At 65.1% G+C, this 19,400-nt stretch overlaps 1 protein-coding gene across 13 annotated transcripts in view; it reads left to right on the top strand.

Moving 5' to 3' along the window:
• The window catches only part of EHMT1 (euchromatic histone lysine methyltransferase 1), an 80,760-nt gene extending 63,245 nt beyond the window's left edge, over positions 1-17,515 (top strand). For 12 of the 13 annotated variants that reach the window (XM_036239249.1, XM_036239248.1, XM_036239247.1 and 9 more), the window contains 11 exons: positions 1,511-1,612; positions 3,082-3,186; positions 6,900-7,054; positions 7,803-7,970; positions 8,112-8,256; positions 8,685-8,762; positions 9,398-9,513; positions 10,677-10,763; positions 11,022-11,100; positions 16,282-16,457; positions 16,564-17,515. In XM_036239249.1, the coding sequence (XP_036095142.1) occupies positions 1,511-1,612; positions 3,082-3,186; positions 6,900-7,054; positions 7,803-7,970; positions 8,112-8,256; positions 8,685-8,762; positions 9,398-9,513; positions 10,677-10,763; positions 11,022-11,100; positions 16,282-16,457; positions 16,564-16,738 (1,386 nt within the window). In that variant the 3' untranslated portion in view covers positions 16,739-17,515. Of the gene's footprint in view, positions 1-1,510; positions 1,613-3,081; positions 3,187-6,899; positions 7,055-7,802; positions 7,971-8,111; positions 8,257-8,684; positions 8,763-9,397; positions 9,514-10,676; positions 10,764-11,021; positions 11,101-16,281; positions 16,458-16,563 lie in introns of those variants that run through there. The other variant, XR_004956321.1, reaches the window with a different exon arrangement.
• The last annotated feature ends 1,885 nt before the right edge of the window (positions 17,516-19,400 follow it).

The raw sequence follows: 19,400 nt of genomic DNA, 5'->3' as shown, positions 1-19,400 counted from the left end.
GTACCGCCGAGCAGAAGTGTCCAGGTGCGTCACGGTTGTCCCTTGCGCTTACTCAGGAGGAAGGGCGAACCACAGAACGGGCCCTGGGGGTGGCCCGGGTTGGGGGTTGTGGGGTCCTGGAGATCCTGGAGCTCACCCCTGGGGTCAAGGCTGATGCACCTGTCCCTTCCTGCCACCCCTGTCTGCCACGCCCTCTTCTGTGGTGGTCCCTTGGCTGAAGTCCCCTCCGCCCCCACCCCGCACTCCTGCCTGCTCCCAGCAGACCTCGCACCGTGCGGGCCAGGCGCTGCCCGGGGCTGACCTCGGCCCCTCCATGCCCCGCCTCGTGGCCGCCCGGCCGAGGCACGTGCTGCTGGCAGGGGAGACCCCAGAGGCCGAAGGCCCTCAGCATATCCGTCTGCGCTCCCTGTCCCTGGGGCTGCGGCCGCTCTCTGGTACTGAGGGGACTGCCAGACTGTACCTGTTCTAGTGAGCGGGACACTCGAACATACAGTCAGACTTTCCCCCAGCAGCCATGCCTTTTGTATTTGCGTCAAAACTGAAATGTTAAATGCCAGTAATGTGGGTTATTGGGGTTTTCTTGAGAAAGCTGGGTTTATGATAAGCGTCAGGCTTGAGTAGGAACGTGTTTGGTGACGTGTGGTAGCATCTAGGGCTATGGCCCTGAGGATGGGGGTGGGGGAGGGGGAGTAAGGGCCGCGGTCCCCACGAGACGGGGGCCGGGAGAAAGCGCCTGTGGGAGGGAGGGATGCGGGGCCCGCGAGGCACCTGAGGTGGGTGTGGGAAGAGCCCCCCGCGAAGGCAGATGCTCTCTGTCGACACCTCCTGGCTGTGGGAACAGGGCCGGGCACGACCCCGGCCACCCCACGGCCCGGGCGGCCCGAGCTTCCTGGTCCGACCGCGACACTGGGCGGGTGGCTTTTGTTTTGCTCTGAAGCAGTTCAGTTAGTGAGGCATTTAGCGTCCTCAGGGAAGTAGAGCTGGGAGCTGAGCAGGTGTGCCCGCCGCCGAGACGCGGGAGGCCGCACGGCCAGCCTGCGCCCTTTCTGGGTCCCGGGGCTGTTCTGCCCTTTGTGATCTTCGGTGTCTGTGGCACATGGATACGTGCCGCGTCGTTGGCCCTGAGTCAGACGCGCTGTGGCGACGAGGGCCCAGCTGGCCGTGGCTTCTCACGGCATGAGGAGTGTGGAGGGCTTGGAACGGCCCCGGTCACGTCAGACCAGCTCGTGGAGGGACAGGCCACTGCACGCTGGCCACGTCCCTCAGCCCGCGTGGACTGAGGGGCGAAGAGGGGGTGGGCGATGGTCACGATGCACCTGCAGGCGTGGAGGACTCCCGGCTGCCCGAGGCCGGGCTCCCAGCCCTGGTGGGCGCTGCGTGGGCTCCGGCCCGCCCACCGTCCTGCCTGGTCCCCTGTTCGTGCAGCGCCTGCCCCATGGGCAGGCGGGCGGCCCGGCACGCCGCACGTCACGCCGCGCCTCTCCAGACCTGAATGGCATTTGTGTTGCAGGACGCAGAGGGATCCACCTGTTTGCACCTGGCTGCGAAGAAAGGCCACTACGATGTGGTTCAGTACTTGCTTTCAAATGGGCAGATGGACGTCAACTGTCAGGTAGACCACTCTCCACCGACTGCAAGTCCCCTGGCGGGCTGCCCGGCGCCCTGACCGGGGTGGTCTCGGTGGCAGCAGTCCCGGCCTCCGTGCTGGGCGGGCTGGCGGCTTCCCCTGTGGGGTCGGCCTGCGTGAGATGTCACCACCCAAGTGGGGCCCCCTCGTCCCCCTTCTCCCTCCCAGCCCTGGCCATTGCGCCGTGTTCCACCTCTTTCCCCTGTGTTTGCTTGTTGTCCACCTGTCCGACCTGCTGCCAGGGCTCCTTGTGTGGCACATGGTGGCCGCACTGCCTGGTGGCGGGGAGGGCTGGGCGTGTCTGCCGAGCGGGCGGGCAGCTGGGGAGAGCAAACGAGGGCGCCCCCTTCCCACCCGCCCACGGCCGTCTTCGTCCCTGCTCTGCCCCGCCCTTTTGCATGGTCATGCCACCAAACCAGGCCCCGTGCAGCGCTCGAGCGCCCCGTGGCGTGGCTCGTGGCCGCCTCCGCCGTCACAGAGCCACAGGCTAGACCCCTCCCTCGTTCCGTTTTCATTGCTCGTCTGGTCGGGTTTTGTGAGCTGCCCCGCCTGGGCCGGGCTGGCTCCACGAAGCAGGCGTGTGTCGTTCCTGCTGTGATTTCAGTGCCTGGGCCGTGACCCCAGTCAGCCCGCGGGGACAGTCGCTGTGTGGTGGAGGCTGCGTCCACCAGGAAGTGCAGCGGCCGCAACGCGCTGGAGGCCGCGTTCGAGGAGGTGGGGGTGGTGAGCCTCTGCGTGGAGGCCAAGAACTGGCCAGCGACCCTCATGCCCTGGCGGCTACTCTTTCTGGCTTACACAAGCCTCCCGTGGGCCCCGGAGGTAGGGCAGGGCCTGGCCGTGGAGTTAGGACGCCAGCCCGGCAGCGCCCTTGTCGGCCCGCAAAGCGAGTCAGCCCGGGTGGCTTCTGCTCCCCGCCTTCCGGAGACCTGAGCTTTGCACGGCCGCCGTTAACTGCTGGCTGGATGTCTATCCGTTTTCTTGCAGTTTTTGGCTCATGCTTTTGCTTCGTGCTTGGAGCCCATGTCACTGGGGCCAAAGGGGTCGGTGGACACTGTCCCTGCTGGTGCCCGCACCAGGCAGACCGCAGGTCCCCGAGGGGCGGGCCTGGTCAGCAGCACTTCTGGGTCCTTTCCTCGCCTGACTGCATCGGGCGGACTCACACGCGTGTCGCACACGTGTCGGTGGTGCCCGCCCCGCAGGCTGGGGAGGGCCTTGGCCTGCGGCCCGTCGTCTCCCGTAGCGCAGAGGCTTCTGGGTCCGTGTGGGCCAGCCCTGGCTCCTTCCCACCCTCGCCAAGGTTCCTGGGGCAGCGCTCCGAGCCTCAGTCTCCTCATCAGCGCACGGAGACCCGACCTGGCCCCCACCACCCGCCGCCCTGCGGGCCTGGGGGAGCTTGTGCTTTACGCCACCGGCCTGCGGGAGTTGTGATGGAGTTTTGCTTCCTTTGAAATTAGGATGACGGCGGCTGGACACCCATGATCTGGGCTACTGAGTACAAGCACGTGGACCTGGTGAAGCTGCTGCTGTCCAAGGGCTCGGACATCAACATCCGGGACAACGTGAGTGTCCCTGCCGCCGCGGGCCGCCAGCGCCAGGGGGGCGCAGGGCCGGGCCCAGGGGCTGAGCGCCGAAGGCTCTTTGCCCTCGTCGTGGCTCTGACCTCCCCCGTTGTGGCCCGTGTGGTTCAGCGATGGTTCTGGGTGTCGCCAGTTGCTGGATGCAGCTCAACGGGTAGAAGGCCCTGAGCGAGACGGGGGTGTCTCTAGAGGCGCATCTGACCCGTGGCCATGCTGCCAGCCCCCTCTCCTGTGTGCAGGCAGGGGCGCCCCGGCCGCACCCGCGCTCGGGCAGGCGGAGGCGTGGCCTCTGGCTCTCATGTAGCTCCCACCTCGAGAGGACAGAAAGGGACGGGTTGATCGTATAGTTTTTCTGGGCCGTGACTTAAGACACTGTGTTGAGGGTTAGCTTTGTAGGACAGGTTTGTTTGGGTTTGGGGCCAACGTGAGAGGACCCAGCGATGCCTCTGGGAACAGCCCGCCTGCCCTGTCAGGCTGAGAGCAGGTGACTGAGCAAGGGGGAGTTTTGGCGAAGGTTTTCAGGGACCCACGGAGCCAGGGGGCAGTTTGGGTGGTGCCTCCCAGGCCGAGATGGGGCTTCTAGGACAGACACACAGACACGGTGTGGGCTGTGGAGCTGGGCTCACCTTGACAGGGAATGCTAGAGTCTTGAGGGGACAGTCTCGCCACGGACTCGTTAAACTGATGACCAGGGAAGCGGGCTGGCCCGAGAGGCGCCGCAGACATGCGGCGGGCGCACTGGGCAGTGACCGCCCGCCCCTCACGGCCGCTCATCAGCGGAGCCCCTGGCCGCTCGGGGTGCGGCTCGGCGCGGGGCGTCCTTGCCGGCTCCCCCAGCCGGGCGACGGCGTGGGTCCGCTGCGGGGGGCCGCGAGAGAGCTGCAGTGCAGGGGCCGAGAGCGGGGCCAGTCCTGCGGCCCGCGGCCGCCCCGCGTAGGGCGAAGCCCGGGGGTCCGTCCTGGTGCCCGTGTGTTCTGACGCGTGGAAGGAGCCAAGGCGAAGGCCACGTTCGCTGTCTGGGTGGCCAGACGCCCTCTTGGTCACGCAGCCTCGGCGCCGTGTGGCCCCCGGCCCAGGTCGCAACCGTCACTCTCCCCGAGAGCTGCGCCCGCAGCGACGCCGTCCCTGCCCCGCTCCTCCGGGGGGCTCGCCTGCGTGCTCGGCACGCCGCGGCGCAGCGGCGCTCGGTCTCAGCAGCGGCGTTTCGCGAAGGGCGTAGTGGGAACCGGCATCGGCCGCTTCTGCCCGCCGCCCCGGCGGTGCCTGCGGCTCCTCAGCGCCTGCCGGGCCTTTCTGCCTTCACTTTCGGAAGGTGTTTTGCTGGATGTAGAATTCTAGACTGGCAGTTTTTCCTTTCCGTACGATAAACACCCTGCTCCTGGTGTCCCCGAGAGCGCCTGGTGGCACCCTCGTCCTGTGCCGGTGTGTCCTGCGGCAGCTTCCCCCTCTCGGCTGCCCCGAGGTCGGCCTCCGTGTCGCTCGATGTCAGTGGTTTGCTTTCGACGTGCCTGCTGGTGCGTGCGCACACCTGCACCTGCACCGAGGGTCCGTGGCTCTGAGGGTTGTGTCAGTCTCGCCGTCCGGCCCGCTTTCTGCCCTACCCGCTTCGCAAGGCCCGTCAGCATGGCCGCCAGGAGGCTTGCGGCCGTTCCGCAGCTCAGCACGGCGCCTCGTTTTCCCGAAACAACTTCCTCGCTGGACTACAGCGTAGCTGCGTTTATTGCTGGGTCTTCAAGCTCTCTGGTTTCATTTTGCAGTGTGTGTTACACTGTTAATCCCATCCAGCGTATTCACACACCGGACGTTGTAGCTTTTGGGTCTTCCTGGTGTTTTCAGAAACGTTCTCCGCGTCTTGAGCACGGGGAACACAGCTGTACCAGCTGCCTTGATGACCTCGCTTGCTGACCTGAGGCCTGTGTTGTTCTGGGCTACGACTGCTCAAAACCTACCGTGCCACGTCCTGCTCCTCAGCGTGCCTGGTCTCGAGGCGGACTCTGGGTGCGGGGAGTCTGACTTCGTGGGGATTCCTACGTTTCCAGAGCTGTCTCGAGCCTTGTCCTGGGTGCAGCAGAGGTACTTGGCGTCGGTCTAGTCACTTCGTGTTTTCTTTCCAGGTCTGTTCAGTAAGTCCGAGCAGGTCTCGCTCGGTCTGCGTCTGGTCATTCCCTCCGTGTGTCCCCGGACATCCAGGGGGGCTGCGCGGATGTGGCGAGGCTGCATTCCCAGCCCCACCCCCAGCTGCCTTGGCCGCAGCCCTCGGCCCCCGGTCTCGGCTGCTCCTGGCCTCTTCCCCGCCAGGGCGTGGTGCTCCAGGGGCCGTGAGCGGTGGGCACAGGCCACCCTCTTCCTCCGTCAGGGGTGCAGCCCTCCAGCGCCGGCACCCGGCGTCGTGAAGGCTGCCACTTCACACACGCGGGTCCTTCGTCGTGCTCGCTGGCCTGTTGGATGGGGCGCACCCCGTCAGGGCCGTCTTGCCCACCCTCGCGCGCATGTAGGCCAGGCCGGTCCTGTCGTCGGTGGTCAGGTAGGCCTGAGGGAGGGGGCTGCCTACCCCACGCTGGGGTGAGCCGGGGGTGAGTTCCTGGCGCTGTCACCCTGGTGGTCGACGCGCACGCCATTCTGCCGGGGGGTGCCCTCCTGCTCAGAAGCTCCCGCACAGGCGCAAGGGGGAGGCCGGAAGGCGGGGCGGGCGGGCTTCTCAGTGACGTCCATCCGGGAGAGGGAGCCCACGAATCCGGCCTTCCGGAAGCTCTGCAGCTCGCCAGGGCTGCACGGTGAGAGTGGGGGCCCATGTGGGGACGATGGGGCACGGCCAGCCACCCACGTCTGCTCTGCCTTTCTCTGCCCTCCCTGAGCTGGGGGTGCTGCGTGGGTGGAGATTGGGGGCAGGCGCTGTGAGTTGGGCTGTCGCAGAGGGGCCCCGTGGGAGAGGGCCAGGGTCAGAGATCTTGGTGATGGTCAGGCTGGACTTGAGTCATGGCGCCTCCGAACACGCCGATGCTCCCGCGGGTGCACGCAGTCAGCCGGTGGAGCAGGAAGTGCTTCCAGGCAGTGCAATGTCTGCACCTTTGACCGGGCGCCAGCACCCTGTTCCGGGGGAGGGACGCCGGCGGTGGTGAGCTCGGTGTGGGCCGGCCGCCTTGCTTACCCTCAGGGCTGAGCGCGCCCAGTGCTCGGCCCTCGTCGGGGTGGGGTGGGGTGGGGTGGGGTGGGGGGCCCCTGCTGCCCCTCTCCCCGACCGCTGCCGCTCCATGGCCGCCCGATCCTGTCTGATCTCAGAAGCTGAGCAGGGTCGGGCCTGGTTAGTACTTGGGCGGGAGACCACCTAGGAAGACCAGGTGCTGTAGGCATAAAAGATAAAAAAATAAGTGATTGTAAACTGACAAGGTCTTTGCAATCTGTGAGGTCAACCAAGGGTTACTGTGCCTAAAAAAAAAAAAAAAATAGGATTTTTGTCTTAAAGCCTCTTATGAAGTCAAACTTGAATCAGTTTTGTCTGTTTTTCAAACCCACACGAGTGTCTGTCGCCCTGTCCCAGAGTGAGCATGATCTGAACACGGAGGCCGCTCGAGGCGTTGCACTGTGTCGGGGGCGCTCCCGCTCGGGGGTGCTCCCGCTCGGGGGTGCTCCCGCTCGGGGGTGTGCGCAGTGACCGCGGGGTGGGGGCGCGCGCAGACAGCCAGTGTCGCCCGCAGGAGGAGAACATCTGCCTGCACTGGGCCGCCTTCTCGGGCTGCGTGGACATCGCCGAGATCCTGCTGGCCGCCAGGTGCGACCTGCACGCTGTGAACGTCCACGGGGACTCGCCGCTGCACATCGCCGCCCGCGAGGACCGCTACGCCTGCGTCGCGTGAGTGGCCGTGCCTCGGGCCCCTGCAGGCTGCCGGGTGGGCGCCAGCGCCTGGGTCTGCTCTTCGGGCAGACGAGACCTCCCTGTCAGGCGTCTGGGGTCAGCGTGGGCCTCTCTGGCTGGGGGAGGGGGAGGGATCCCTGTGAGAAATGCCCACTCAGGCTGACCGGGGGGGGGGGGTGGGTCCCGCCCTGACGCCCATGCAAGAGGGTGAGGGGACAGCCTCGCCGGGAGCCGGCGGGAGCTGAGGTTCTGGGCCGCTCAGAGCCCTCTGCACCCCGAGGCTCCGTCCCACTTCACTCCGTGGCCACGGGCCTGGGGAGTCTGGACGTGAGCGCGGCCCCTGCGGTGGGGCACGCGCCCTCTCAGATTTGGGCCCTGGCAGCAGCTCAGCCAGCTGTGTCCTGGAGGTGAGGGCCCGGGGCAGGGAGGGCTCACGGGGTGGGGCTGACCGCCGGCACCGAGGCCGTTCGTCCGTGCGGGCGCCCGCAGGTGGGTGGCCACGCGTCCAGCCCCGCTCCTCGTGCCGCACGCGCTCGCCGCCAGGCGGGCCCCGGCGAGCGGGGGCGGGGGGCAGGGGAGCACGTCCCGGCGCCCCACGGCCCGTCCTGCTGGACGCGAGCTCAGCGAGCCACCCGGCGTGAGTGTGTTCTCTTCGCTTTCGCTGTTCGCAGTCACGTCGTAAACCCCGTCTCCGTGGCTCTCCGTTAAGACCCGAATGTTCTATTGGCTTACGTTTTCCTTTTAGCCTCTTTCTCTCTCGGGATTCAGATGTGAACTTGAAGAACAAGGAGGGGGAGACGCCCCTGCAGTGCGCCAGCCTCCACTCCCAGGTGTGGGGCGCCCTGCAGATGAGCAAGGCGCTCCGAGACTCGGCCCCAGAGAGGCCCGTCCCGCCGGAGAAGACGGTGAGCAGGTGAGCTGCGGCCCGAGCGCAGGCGGCTGTGCCGTCCTTGGGGCAGGGGCGTCGGGTGGGCCAGGCACTGCCCGGGGCCGGACGCCAGTCCCCTCGCCCTGTGCCAGCCCCAGGGGGTTTACGTGCCGCACCCCACGGCAGGGACATCGCGCGAGGCTATGAGCGCATCCCCATCCCCTGTGTCAACGCCGTGGACAGCGAGCCGAGCCCCAGCAACTACAAGTACGTGTCCCAGAACTGCGTGACGTCCCCCATGGCCATCGACAGGAACATCACGCACCTGCAGGTCAGCGCCCGCGTCCATGGGCACGTGGTTTTCCCAGGGCGACGGGCAGATCCTTCCAGAAGTATGTCCGCATCCCGCCTCGGGCCCCAGACCCCAGAGCAGTTCCGAGCGCCCCTGTGAGAGTAGCCTGGCCTTCCGCGAGCATCCGCGAGCGGTGGTTCCCGCAGCGCCACCCGCCCAGGCCCGCCGGGGGCCGCGTGCCGCCCCTGCCCTGCCCCTCGCAAGCTCTCAGCATCCTGGCGCGCAATGGCGTCTTCTGCTTTCGCACCCTTGGGTCGCCACGGGAGCTGAGCAGGGAGGGTGCACACAGCTCTCGAGCGCGGGCGTGGTTTTCAGAAAGCGGGTATCTCGAGAAGAGCTGCCCTGAGAACCTTGAGGGTGCCGGGCGGGCGCGAGGCCCTGCCCGTCTGACGCCCGTCCCCTCGCAGTACTGCGTGTGCATCGACGACTGCTCCTCCAGCAACTGCATGTGCGGCCAGCTCAGCCTGCGCTGCTGGTACGACCAGGTGAGCCCGCCGCGGCGCCGCCCCTGGAGGTGGTGGGAGTGCCCACGGGCCCAAGAGGGGCAGAGGTCGCCGTGGACGAGCCCAGGAGAGGAGGGCTCCAGGGACCAGGGTCCAAGATCAGAATCCTAGGCCCTTGGTCTTGGGAGGTCAGCAGTCACCGGTGGGGCAGGGCGAACAGGCTGTGAGTAGAGGCCACAGGCAGATTCCCTTCTAGCGTCAGCTGGAGAGGTGAAGGGGCATAAGCGTGGGGTCGGGCTCTGTGGCCTCAGTGGGCGGGGCTGGGTGTTCTGAGCAAAGTTCGCACTGTCAGAGCCCCCTCTCGAGCCCCGGAGCCTCGTACTCAGCCCGTGTACCCCAGTCGTGGCCGGGTGTCTTCGTCGTGTCTGGCTGTAGGACAGGCAAGCAGGTGGCTGGAGGCTTGCAGAGCAGCGGGGCCAGGAGGGCTGAGTGGCGGAGGGTGGCCTCAGCTGTTGTCCAGGTTCCCAAACAGGCACAGCCCGTTGGAGCTCCTGGGGGCGTCCAGCGCGTCGCCCTGGGGCGAAGTGCGGCTGGGAGCCGTCGCTCCCCCGTCTGTGCTCGTCCGTGAGGGCTGTCGCGGGGAGCCCTGCTCGGCCCTGACTGCCGTCTGTCCCCAGGACGGCCGGCTGCTGCCCGAGTTCAATATGGCGGAGCCGCCCTTGCTCTTCGAGTGCAACCACGCCTGCTCCTGCTGGAGGAGCTGCCGGAACCGCGTTGTGCAGAACGGCCTGCGGTGAGTGCGCGGCGCGGGGCCTGCGGGGGGGCCTGCGGGGGGGCCGGCCTCCGCGCTCTGCTCCGCAGGTTCCGAGCCGCGGCGCTGTTGAGCGGCTCTGCGTGCCCCACGTGCATTTTGTGAGGGACGTTTGAGGGCGCGTGTGGGCGCACGCGTGGGGACGACCTGCTTGGAGCCCTTTGTCCCCTGGGGTCCGAGTGACAGTGGTACAAGTCGTCGTGCTGCACGTGGTGCTTCCCTCCAGCTCAGCCTCGGCCCCGAGGCCCGGGAGGATGAGCCGCAGGCAGAGAAAGGGGGCCCAGCGCTGAACGGCCAGCTCCGCGTCCACACACGCAGCTCCGAGGGCCAGCTCGGGTCTTGACCCGAGTGCCCTGTTCTCCGAGTTTCTCTGGAGGCCATGCCGTGATGGGGTTCGGGCCTAAAATCTCTTCAACTGCATGGACTCCTTCTCCCTCAGTCACTCGGGGTGCTTGGTCCAGGAAGGCCTGGCCATCACCCCTGTCTCCAGCCAGACTCACCACCCTTTCCTCCAGTGCCCCCGACCGCCCAGAGCCAGACTCTGGGTTTTGGTCACAGACCCGCCCTCCTGAGTGTGCCTGAGAGTTGGAAGATCTGGAGTCCTTCTGAGGTCAGGGGACAATTTCTGTGCCCTGTGAGTTGAGCCGAGCACAAACTTTCATGGTGTTAGGGGTTTCTCAACGTTATTCATCTCAGTGCACGTGTGACCAGCTAATGCTTCTCTGCCCTTGTGTGTGGTGGATGCCTGTGGCTCTTGGGACCAGGACAGTCCCCACTGCCTCTGAGGAGCTGGCTCTCCCCTGTGCCGACTGCTGCCCACGCTGACCTGTATCACAGCCTGGGGTCAATAGAAGCCTCAGCCCCTTTGGGCCTCACTGTAATCCAGTGGCTCAGCCCAGACCTGTCCTCGTGTCACAGGTGGGGAAATTGAGGCCCAGTGAGGGGTGGGGGCCATGTTCCATGTGCTGACAGTTTGGCTTTTGGGTCTCCCAGCTTCTCGAGGGTAAAGGTGTGGCGGCCGCGCCTCGGCCCCTCCCGGCACCGCCCTAGAGCAAGGTTCTGAGGTGTCTCAGGAGGGGAGGGCCGTGCTGTCTCTCGGCCGTGTGTGCGGAGCGTGCGCAGCCCTGAGTGCCGCTGTCTTGCAGGGCGAGGCTGCAGCTGTACCGGACGCAGAGCATGGGCTGGGGTGTGCGGACCCTGCAGGACATCCCCGCAGGCACCTTCGTCTGCGAGTGAGTGGGCGCCCGGCCCCTCGGCGGTGGCGTCTGCCCCTGGGAGGACGCCGTGGCGCGGGCTGCGGCTCCGGGCGTGCGTGCCGCTAGCGTGGCCCCCGGCCCTGCCAGACTCCCGAGTGCCAGTCCCCGGCCCCGCTCGGCTCTCGGCAACTCCCGGCTCAGCGGGCGGGCCCCCGGGCGGATGGGGCTCCCGTGTCATCGTCCTCCGGGGGCTGCGGCCACACAGAGGGACACCGGCGCCCCTCGTTCCCACAGGTACGTTGGCGAGCTCATCTCCGACTCCGAGGCCGACGTCCGGGAGGAGGACTCCTACCTCTTCGACCTGGACAACAAGGTGAGGTGCCCCAGGGGTCGGGCTTCCGCGCAGAGCCAACCTCCGTTCTGTGGCGTCCTCAGTTGGGAGCCTGACCTGAGGCCCCTCAGCCTGTGCGGCGCATGCGTCACTCAGGCGCCTCGTGGGCCGGAGGCCAGGGGGCCGCGTGCAGAGTGGCGCCCGGCCCGGCCAGTGCGGCAGCCCGGTCGCCGGGGCGTGCCCCAGACCGTCGCGCTGCCGCCGCCTGGCCCTGGCTCGCAGGGCTGCCCCCGTGTTCACCGAACGCCTGTCTCAGAGCTTCCTGGGACGCCCGTCCGTGCCCGTGGGAGCAAGGGTGCTCTCCTCTGTGGCCGCAGCCGCCGGCCGTCCGCGGTCACCCTGCGGCCAGGGCGAGCCCCGCCCCCGTCCCCTGCTAAGGGATCTGTGTGTGGGACACGAGCCTTCCGCCCGGGACAGCTGGCCAGACCTTGCCCAGGGAGCCCCCGAGTCCCCGCGCGCTGCCCGCTCGGTCCCCGCTCCGTGCGTGCCGGCGATTTTCCGCGGGGGCGGAGTCCGCGCGTCTCGGCCGAGCGCCGTCCTCGGGCCCGGGCTGTGCCCTCGTCTCGCGGTGGCGTCCGCGCACAGAGGCGCTCGTGGCCTGGCGTCCGTCGTCCCTCGGCGCCGTTGGGTGTCTGTGACGTCCCCCGCGCGGTCTCAGATACGCGCCGGCTGCTGGGAAGAGGCCACACGCCGCCGCCACGGTCGCGTGCTCTGCTCGTCCCCGCGCCGGCCAGGCTGCCTTTCCCCAGCACGCGCAGTGCAGCCGTAGCTCCGGCGCCCACGGTGCCGTCTGCCGGGCCGTCGCGAGGCCCTTGTGCCTCTCGGTCCTTTGCCGTTTCCAGACGCGAGTCTTAAGGTCGCCCTGACGACTTCCACAGACTCCTGTAGGGTCTGGGGGGCGGCGTGGAACCCGCCAACCTGGCGGGGTCGGGGGTCTCGCACCTCCTCTCCCGGGTCACAGGCCCGGCCTGTCCGCCCTTTACTTGCTTAAGCCCCCTTTCGTCACCCCCAAGAACAGTTTTCAGTTTTCTTCTGTGGAAATTTTTTTTATTTGATAGGTTTTTTCTATTTTTATTTTTTCATTTTGGATGAGCTGTATTACGATTAATTTATACACCGAGAACTTTCGAGCGTGTGGCCTTAGTTTTGGTAAAAGCACGCAGCAGTGCGGTCAGTGCCGTAGGCGCACTGTGGGACATCTCCGTCCCCCCGCACCGCCTGTGCCGTCGACCTCAGAGCTGCTCTGCCCCGCAGGCGAGGGTTATCCTGCAGCGCAGTGGGGCGCACACTTCTCTGCGTCTGCGGCGATCTGCCCGGTGGGCGCGTGTGCGGGGCCTGCGGGGAACTCGCGCAGACTTGCTCCTCGTGGCATGAGCCTTGATTTTTCTTGCGTCACTTCTGGGAGTAGGCCAGCCGTCCGGGGCGTGTGTACGTAACACTTAGAGGACAGACACTTGGCGTTAGCGTCACAGCAAGGAGGGCGCAGCACCGTGACGCCCACCTGCCATCCGTGGCGGGGACCGGCGCGAGTGGCCCTCACAGGCTTTTCTGGAGGAAGAAGCTCCTTGCCCGTCAGGTAGTTGGGCTGCCTGTCCCCACTGAGCCACAAGCTCCGGGCCCGCGTGCTGGCCAGACACACACGCAGCCTCCTCCCAGCCGCGGCCTCCTCACCCCCCGAGCGATGACCCTCATGGAGAGGACGTGCTTTTACTGGTCGCTGCTCTGTGTCACAAGGGACCTTTGCTCTGCGGGGCCGCGGAGCGCTCTCCCTCGCCCTCGGAGCCCGTGGCGAGGTGACGGGGGCCTGTGTCCGCAAGAGCACGCTCACTCCAGCCCCGGCTTGGCCGGCCCAGCAAGCGGGGGGGGGGGGGGCCTGCGTGCCGCGCTCCTCCCCTTGGCCGACCCTTGGCCCCGCGTCCGTGCGCCTGATCACCGTCGGTCTGTGAGCTCCAGAGCCCGGCGGCGCTGTCTTCACGCCGGCTCTTCCTAAGCCGTCTCAGCCCGTCTGTGCTCCTGCGTTCACGCGTACGTTTGGAACCAGTGCCCGAGGGCTCAGAGCCGGGCCGCCGCGAGGGTCTGACAGGGACGGGGCCCGGCCTGCTGATCGGCTCAGGCTGTTGGGGTCTGCACGGGTCGCGTCTTCTCTCGGTCCTGGCGTCTGTGTCCAGGTCCTGGTGCCGCTGAGCTGGGTCCCCGGAGCCCTGCGGCTTTCGGTGCTCGGTGCCTGCGCACAGCCCCGCTCTCCCCAACGGGGACAGTGTGGCTTCTTGCCGCCGTCGGCTGTTGGGCGTCGTCGGGGTTTGGGAGCCGACCTCGCCAAATGCCCTTATCAACTCGGGGAGCTTTTCCGAAGACTCCTTAGGATCTTCTGCATCGTAACAGTGTCGTGTGAGTAGGGTCAGCCGCACCTCGTCCCCCCATCCGCCTCCCTCTGCGCTTGTCCCGGCCTCGCTGTCGCCAGGGTGGCCGTCCGCTCCCTGCCTGGGGAGTGTGGCCTGAGCCGGCCCCAGAGCAGCGTCCTGCCTGCCCCCGCGTTGCGCAGCACGCATCTTTCCGAAGCCAGCGACAGAGGCACGGCTTCCGGACCGCGGCGCGCCCGCGGGCGCACACGGCTCTCTGTTTCCACAAACGGCCCCTGTGCCAGTGCTGCTCCTGCAGGACGAGTCGCCACGAGCCTCGTGCCTGCGGACAGCCCGCTGGTGGCCTCGGCTGGTGAGCTCAGCCGGGTCCTCTGCTCGGGGTCTCCCAGGTGGTGCAGGCACCGTGGAACTATGTCCTTTCTGGAGACCTTGGACCTCGGGGGGCCTCAGCTTTACACGGTGGATGTCAGAACTCAATTCTTGGCTGCGGGACTGAGGTCCCACTTTGTCACCGGCTGGCGTGGGGCACCGCGGTTCCTTGCCCAGGGCCCCAGCACGGCAGTGCACTTCTCAGCGGCCAGCAGCAGACCCTCTGTGTTGGAGCCTCACACGATGTGACGTGATCACAAGAGTGACACTGTGGCCTTCGCCACGTTGCTGGTGAGAAGCCGTCACCGGCTGTCCCAGATCCAGGGGTGGGGTCACGTGAGGGAGGCCAGGGTTAGCGGGTTCTGCGTGCTTGCCGCGTGGACCAGCTCCCTGCTCGGCTGCCCTTTCTCCAGGAAGTCCCAGCTTCTGGTGCTGGGGTGACTTCCGGGTTCCAAAGCAGGACACGGTGCTCGTTACCCTTGGTCGCCTCCAGCCCTGCACCCACTTTTCAGAAGTCGTAACTCCAGAAGAAACAGATTTTAAAAATATGTCTGTGTTGCTATTTCTAATTGAAAAACAACATTTCAGAATTTTTGTCTTAACTTCTTTGATTGTGTATTCAAATCTCTTACAATGAAAATGTTGGTTCCTAGCAACATTACTTTCAAAACCATGTCACTTGTGTCACCGCCAGCAGTGGCCGTGCCGTTGGCCGAGCACGCGGTCCAGGAGCGTGTGCGGGGCCCTCTCCGCTCATCTGCTACCAGCCTGCTCTGCGGTTACGTGCGTTTGTTCTCAGGTTTAGTATCTGGGCTTGAAAATTTTTATTTTTGATTATTAAAATATCAACATGCTTTGAAAGTAAAAGTTATATAAAAAATAGATGCTCAGAAAGTCTTGCTCTGTCCTGCTGTCTGTACTTGGTTTCCTGCCCCCACCTTACAGGTAACTATAGAAACGGAAAAAGTCCCTCCCAGCGCCGTCCCTCCTGTCCCTCCTGTCCCTTCTGGAGAAGAAGGGCGTGTGCGTGTGGCCCTCCCCTCGCCCTCTGCAGGGACAGCAGCTCGGCGGCCACCTCGGGGCAGCGCCCGTCCCGTTCTTGCGGGCCGTGCAGGCTGCGTGCAGGCCCTGTGTTTGCGGTCACGTCTCCATGTTCTGCACACGACGTGCTTTGTGGGACACTTGCTGCCCCCGCACGGCCCCCAGCACCTGGGAAAGCCAGAGGGTTTTATGCAGCTTCCCACCTGGTTCCTTCTTATTGTTCCCATTTCTCTGCTGAGAGCTCCCTGTCCCTTGAGTTTCATGCTTTGGGGTCCTTTGTGAGGACCCCTAATGGCAGCTGAGACCCCGTGCGCGCAGTGCCTGGCCAGCCGGAGCAGCACCCCGTGGGTCTCGCTTGCTCTCAGGGCCGCGCCGCTTCCTTGGTCCCCGTGCGCTGGGGCTGCCGCCAGTGGCCTGGAGGCGGCCGCGGCGGCGTCTCCCCTGCGAGCACAGGTTCTGCGTCTCGCGTGGAGGCGGTGGTCCCCGATCGTCCACGTCGTCCGCTCTGGCCGTGTCCAGCCTGGCTTGGGGTCAGGGTGGGTTCGTGGACACCGAGTTTGAGCCCAGTGTCTTCTGCAGCTAAGCACTCCGGGCCGCTCTCCCCCGAGTCCGCAGGCCGGGGCCTTCCCTGCGGGCGCCCCCCCCCCACGCCGACGCCACAGCCCTCGGCCTCCGTGGTCTCTCGGGAGCCTTGGCCCGTGTTCCGCAGGGTGCGGGGTGCCGTGGATGGAGTCGGTCGGCGGGAGCCCCTCTGGCCTCTGGCTTGTCTTTGCGATGTGAGAAGCAGGGGTACGGGGCAGGGCGGGGTTGGCAGGACGACTGCCTCGGTCCAAGTGTCGCCCTCTCTGTCAACTGCATATGGCTGGGCCCCCGGCTGTCCAGAACCTGCCTGCCCTTGGGCAGTAGGTGAGCCCGGCCTCAGGCAGCTTCTTGCACTAGACCTTTCCGGGGAAAGCTCTGGCCTCAAAGGGCTCCCCAGGGCAGGTCGCCCCCACATCTCCCTCTCACAGTCGGCCAGGCGTCCTCCCTGCTGAGTATGGGCCCCATGGGACAGTGCCAGGGGCGGGGCGCCCACGGAGTCAGCAGGGCATCGCGGGTTTGTGTTTTTCCGTGGCAGCTGCTGCTGTTGGAAGAGCGCAGCTTCCGCCCCAGCCACCAGGTCGCCAGTCCCTCCTGGCATCACAAGGCCCTGAGGCGAGGCCCCGTTGGCTCCCGCAGCCCCGGGGCCTCCTCTCTCCTGTCCGGGAAATTGCCAGGGGTGGTGGTTGCTTTCCCTGCCTGGCCGGAAGCCCGCGGGGGCGGCCGCGTCCACGGTGGCCCCTTGGGCAACTGGCGGGGGCTGGGCGCCGCCCACCCCCGCCTGTGCCGCCACCCACGCCCAGCCTCCCCGCAGGACGGAGAGCTGTACTGCATCGACGCGCGCTTCTACGGCAACGTGAGCCGCTTCATCAACCACCACTGCGAGCCCAACCTGGTGCCCGTGCGCGTCTTCATGTCGCACCAGGACCTGCGCTTCCCGCGCATCGCCTTCTTCAGCGCGCGGCTGATCGAGGCCGGGGAGCAGCTCGGGTAGGTGCCCGCCCGGCCCCTGCGGCCCCGCGCCCCCTCCCGGTCCCGCCCGTCCCGGTCCCCGCCCCCGCGCGCGCCTCAGCACCCCCCCCGCCCCGCCCCGCAGGTTCGACTACGGCGAGCGCTTCTGGGACGTGAAGGGGAAGCTGTTCCCCTGCCGCTGCGGCTCCGCCAAGTGCCGGCACTCGGGCAGCGCCCTGGCGCAGCGCCAGGCCGGCGCCGCCCCGGGCGCCCCGCAGGACGGCCTGCCCGACACCAGCTCGCCCGCCGACCCGCGGTGAGCCGCCGGCGGGAGGCGGGGGCGGGCGCCCCGGGGACTCCGGGCCTGCGCGCGCGTCGCCTCGTGAGCTCCTGCCGGTGGTGGTGTCGTCCGCGCCTTTCTCGCGTCCCCTCTGCTCCCCGTGGTTCCCGTCCCACCGCCGGGCCGACTCTTCCGTGTGGCACCGCCAAAGCCGCCGTCACCCGCAAGCTGCTCCGGTGGAACTTGCCGCGCGCAGCCGCCGCCGGCCTTGGAGGGAGGCGGCGCGCTCCTCCCGCGAGCCCGGGCCAGGAGGCGCGGCCGGCGCCGGCCCCTTGCATTGACTCTTAAGCCACATGCTATGATGATGAATAAACTGATTTATTTTCTACCATTATTGAACATTAGGACAAACGAAAAATAAAAACACGAAACACAGACAACGGTGCTGATTCTGGTGTGGTTTCTACTCACCATGTGAAAATAAACCATCAACTGTATAAAGAGAACAAAGTGATTTTAGAATAAAATGCAGGAAAAAACTTTTTTAAAATGTTAGTCTTGTAGTGTGAATAAATTTGCCGTCACCTTCTGTGTGGCGGCCTGCCAGGTCACACCCTTTTTTGGCATAAACTTTTTAAATACTGTAACTAGTGCAGTAACAGTGGGGTTTTTTTGCGACTCTTCTAAAACATTCATAATGCAGTCATGTTTATTTTTTCTGTTAAAATGTTTTTGACAGTTTTAAGAGCAGTCTTTTGGCTCAGACCATTTCTTGTTCTGTTTTCAATGAAATCAATAAAAAAAGAAATACTTTAAATGAGGTATTTTATTATGATATGTTCCAGCTGGGTCCTGCAAATTATCTGTGCTTCCTGGGGGGGAGGGGCGGAGCTCACAGCGGTGTCACGCCCTGCAGGAGTGTGCATGCAATTTAGCTGCATCTTCTGTCCACCCCAGACTTGTCCTTGAAGAGGGGACACAGCCTGCACCCCCCTAAACAGCTGTCAGGACAGCCTCTGTGTGTCAGCATGCGTGTGTGTACGTGTGTCCAGCACCAGGCGGCCAGGCAACATTCTGGTCGCTGAGGGCAGTGCCAGGTGAGTCTCCAGAATCTGGGTCGGTCCTGTGTTTGGCAGTTAGGCTGGAGATGGCAAAGCTGCAGTTCTCGTGCCAGGACACCCGAGGCCGCCACCCCCACATGGGGACCTGCAGTCTTTGTGTCCCCATGCAGGCTGGCCTCGTTCGGCAGGGAGCCTGTAAACCCCGCAGGAGATAGCTTGAACGCTGCTTTTATCCACAGAAGCCACTCAGTTGGATGGTGTCTGTCAGACACTCGCCCAGCGTGCAGCAGCTCTCTGGGGCCTGCTAAGTGGCCCAAACCAGCACCTTCCCTGCGGGCCTTTGGTCAAGCTGCGTCACTGCCAGGCGGGCAGCCCAAGGCCACTGTGTGGGGCTGCCAGTGACGAGCGCAGGAAGTGTGACCTGTCCCCCAGCATAGGACCCTTGGGGCGGCACCAGTGTGGTTTGCATGCTGGGGGCCTGGTCTGTCCACTGGGTCAGGTGCCACCCGCACAGCTACATGTTGAATCGGGACCCAGTCTGTCACACCTTTGGGGTGATGGGGAGGCCTGTGGGGTGAGGGCCCCCCCAGCTAAGCACCATCACGTCTAGCTCTGACCATTTTAAGCGAACCTCCAGGGATCGGCTTTGAGGACCATGAGGTCAGCCCCAGGCTGCGGTGCGTCTGAGCTGGTGGGGAGGGGGGCTCGAGGGAGGCCGTGGGGCCGCTGCCCCAAAGGGCCCGGACAGGGCGAATGCAGCCCTCCCCAGGAGCAGCCGCCGACATGTGCCTGGATGTGAGCAGGGTCCAGGGTTCCATCTGTTTCTGCACAGGTCACACCTTTCATGGCCCCAAATCCAAGTGACACATAAGTACTGGGAGAAAACCTCGCAGCTCCGGAGAGAAGCCTTCTGGACCGGCGCTGGGCCGTGCCTGGCCTCTGCTCACGCAGGCTCTGGGCGCACGTCCCTGCAGGCGCCCTTGCCACCTCGCGGCGTCCCTGCGCACCCCAGCGCACCACACATGCGCTCGGCAATGCATCACCAAACCCACCCAGAGTGCCAGCTAGGGCACTACAAGGAGCATCGTCACACTACGTTCCTAATTGTCCAAAGGAAAAACTGCCTTTGTGCATTTATTTGCACATTTTTGGTTACCGATCCACTGTCACTTTGTTTTACAGATCCACCTTTCCTCGTGTGTGAATTGGCTTTGTGTTGTGTAATTGTATTGTGTTCTTTGTTTTACTTATGGATTTGTATGAGCTCTTCATATAATGTAACTGTACACCCTCGGTGAACGTAAAATTTCGTGACTAAAATTTCGTGGTAAAATCTCGTGATTTGTTTGTGTACTAAATTTAGAAAGACCTCTGCCTCCAAACCGTAGAAGTATTCTGTAGCACCTTTTCTAGGCTTTTAAGCTTCAGCTCTTGAATCCGGGTGGAATTTGTTTGGAGAGTGGTGTGGAGTAATATAAATTTGAGATTTTAAAATGAAGAATAATTTACATGTACAATTCAATAGGCCTGATAGATGCCTTTGCCTGCCTAGCCCATCCGTCCCGTCATGGGCTAGGACAGTCCCACCACCCAGCAAGTTTCTCTGTCCCTTACTTGCTGGTCCCCACGTCTGGGAGCATC

This window comes from Rousettus aegyptiacus, unplaced genomic scaffold, assembly GCF_014176215.1.
Source record: "Rousettus aegyptiacus isolate mRouAeg1 unplaced genomic scaffold, mRouAeg1.p scaffold_m13_p_3, whole genome shotgun sequence".
NCBI lineage: Eukaryota > Metazoa > Chordata > Mammalia > Chiroptera > Pteropodidae > Rousettus > Rousettus aegyptiacus.
This window is presented reverse-complemented; position numbering and strand designations above follow the sequence as displayed.